The following is a 1,961-nucleotide window of genomic DNA, read 5'->3' as shown; positions in this document are numbered from 1 at the left end:
TTTTCCCATTATAATTTCCTATGTTTACATTTATAATGGAAAACAACTCATCGCTCGGACTGTACAGCTGGGTCACTGGGTTGAAGCAATCTGGCCACAGGATTCCCACAGTTCTCTGAAAATGCTTTTGAAAAGTTTTTCATCCACCATTCTTTTCCCTCAGTAACTGAAATTTCTACGTCCAAAATAAAAGTTTAAACAAAATCGTTATATTTTAAATTACATATGGCAGAGTAACATGATTAAATTTATCCAATAAATTGTCTTTTGTGCATTTTATTTTAACTTCATTAATATTTTAACTTAAAGGCTTCAATCTGTCCCAAAAGCCTGGGCTTAGAGTTGATATTTTGGAATAGCAATTGTGAGCTGATTGTGCGGTCTGAGTCCATGCAGTCAGTGTCCGTGCAGTCCGTGTCCGTGCGGTCAGTGTCCGTGCAGTCCGAGTTCGTGCGGTCTGAGTCCATGCGGTCAGTGTCCGTGCAGTCCGAGTCTGTGTGGTCAGTGTCCGTGCAGTCCGAGTTCGTGCGGTCTGAGTCCGTGCGGTCAGTGTCCGTGCAGTCCGAGTCTGTGTGGTCAGTGTCCGTGCAGTCCGAGTTCGTGCGGTCTGAGTCCGTGCGGTCAGTGTCCGTGCAGTCCGAGTCTGTGCGGTCAGTGTCCGTGCAGTCCGAGTCTGTGCGGTCAGTGTCCGTGCAGTCCGAGTCTGTGCGGTCAGTGTCTGTGCGGTCAGTGTCCGTGCAGTCCGAGTCTGTGCGGTCAGTGTCCGTGCGGTCAGTGTCCGTGCGGTCCGAATCTGTGTGGTCAGTATCCGTGCGGTCCGAATCTGTGCGGTCAGTATCCGTGCAGTCTGAGCACCTGCAGTCCGAGTCTGTGCGGTCAGTGTCCGTGCAGTCCGAGTCTGTGCGGTCAGAGGCTGTGCTGTCAGTGTCCGTGCGGTCAGAGTCAATGCGGTCACTGTCCTTGCAGTCCGATTCCATGCGGTCCGAGTCTGTGTGGACAATGGTCGTATGGTCCGAGTACATGCAGTCAGAGTCCATGCAGTCTGACCCCATGTGGACCGAGACTGTGCGGTCAGTGTCCGTGCGGTCCGAGACTGTGCGGTTTGTGTCTGTGACCGTGCGGTCTGAGTACATGTGGTCCAAGTCCGTGCGGTAAATGTCCTTGCAGTTTGAACTCGTGTGGTCCGAGTCCTTGTGGTCAGTTTCCTTGCAGTCCGAGTCCTTGCGGCCAGTGTCCATGTGGTCCGAGTCCATGCGGTCAGTTTCTATACGGTGAGTGTCCGTGCGGACCGAGCCCATGTGGTCAGTAACTGTGTGGTCAGTGTCAGTGTCAGTGCGGTCATTGTCCCTGTGGTCTGAGTCTGTGCGATTTGCGATTGTGCGGTCTGAGTCCATGCAGTCTGAGAGAGTGCGGTCTGAGTCCATGACCGAGTGGTCCGAGCCCATGCGTGCCGAGTCCGTGCGGTAAGTGACTGTGCGGTTCGAGCTCGTGCAGTCCGAGTCATGGCGGTTAGTGTCCGTGTGGTCTGCTTCCGTGTGGTCCGAATCTGTGTGGTCAGTCTTCATGTGGTCCAAGTTGTGGGGTCAGTGTCCATGCAGTTCGTGTTATTGCGTTCAGTGTCCAAGCGGTCAGTGTCCGTGCGGTGTGAGTGCGTGCGGTCGGTGTCCGTGTGGTGTGAGTGCGTGCGGTCGGTGTCCGTGTGGTGTGAGTGCGTGCGGTCAGCGTCCGTGTGGTGTGAGTGCCTGCGGTCGGTGTCCATGCAGAGCGAGTGCGTGCGGTCAGCGTCCGTGCAGTGTGAGTGCGTGCGGTCAGCGTCCGCGCAGTGTGAGTGCGTGCGGTCAGTGTCCGTGCAGTGTGAGTGCGTGCGGTCAGTGTCCGTGCAGAGCGAGTGCGTGCGGTCAGCGTCCGTGCAGTGTGAGTGCGTGCGGTCAGTGTCCGTGCGGTGTGAGTGCGTGCGGTCA

General features: G+C 55.4%; 1 protein-coding gene across 1 annotated transcript; it reads right to left on the bottom strand.

The window, feature by feature from the left end:
- Window positions 1–290: 290 nt before the first annotated feature.
- On the bottom strand, window positions 291–1,565 carry LOC137300085 (protein starmaker-like). The gene has a single exon (XM_067969180.1). It carries the CDS (start codon window positions 1,563–1,565, stop codon window positions 291–293), a length of 1,275 nt encoding a protein of 424 aa, XP_067825281.1.
- Between the last annotated feature and the right edge of the window lie 396 nt (window positions 1,566–1,961).

This window comes from Heptranchias perlo, chromosome 30 (genome assembly GCF_035084215.1).
Source record: "Heptranchias perlo isolate sHepPer1 chromosome 30, sHepPer1.hap1, whole genome shotgun sequence".
Lineage (NCBI taxonomy): Eukaryota > Metazoa > Chordata > Chondrichthyes > Hexanchiformes > Hexanchidae > Heptranchias > Heptranchias perlo.
The sequence above is the reverse complement of the archived record's forward strand: the minus strand, read 5'-3'. Positions and strand labels throughout refer to the sequence as shown.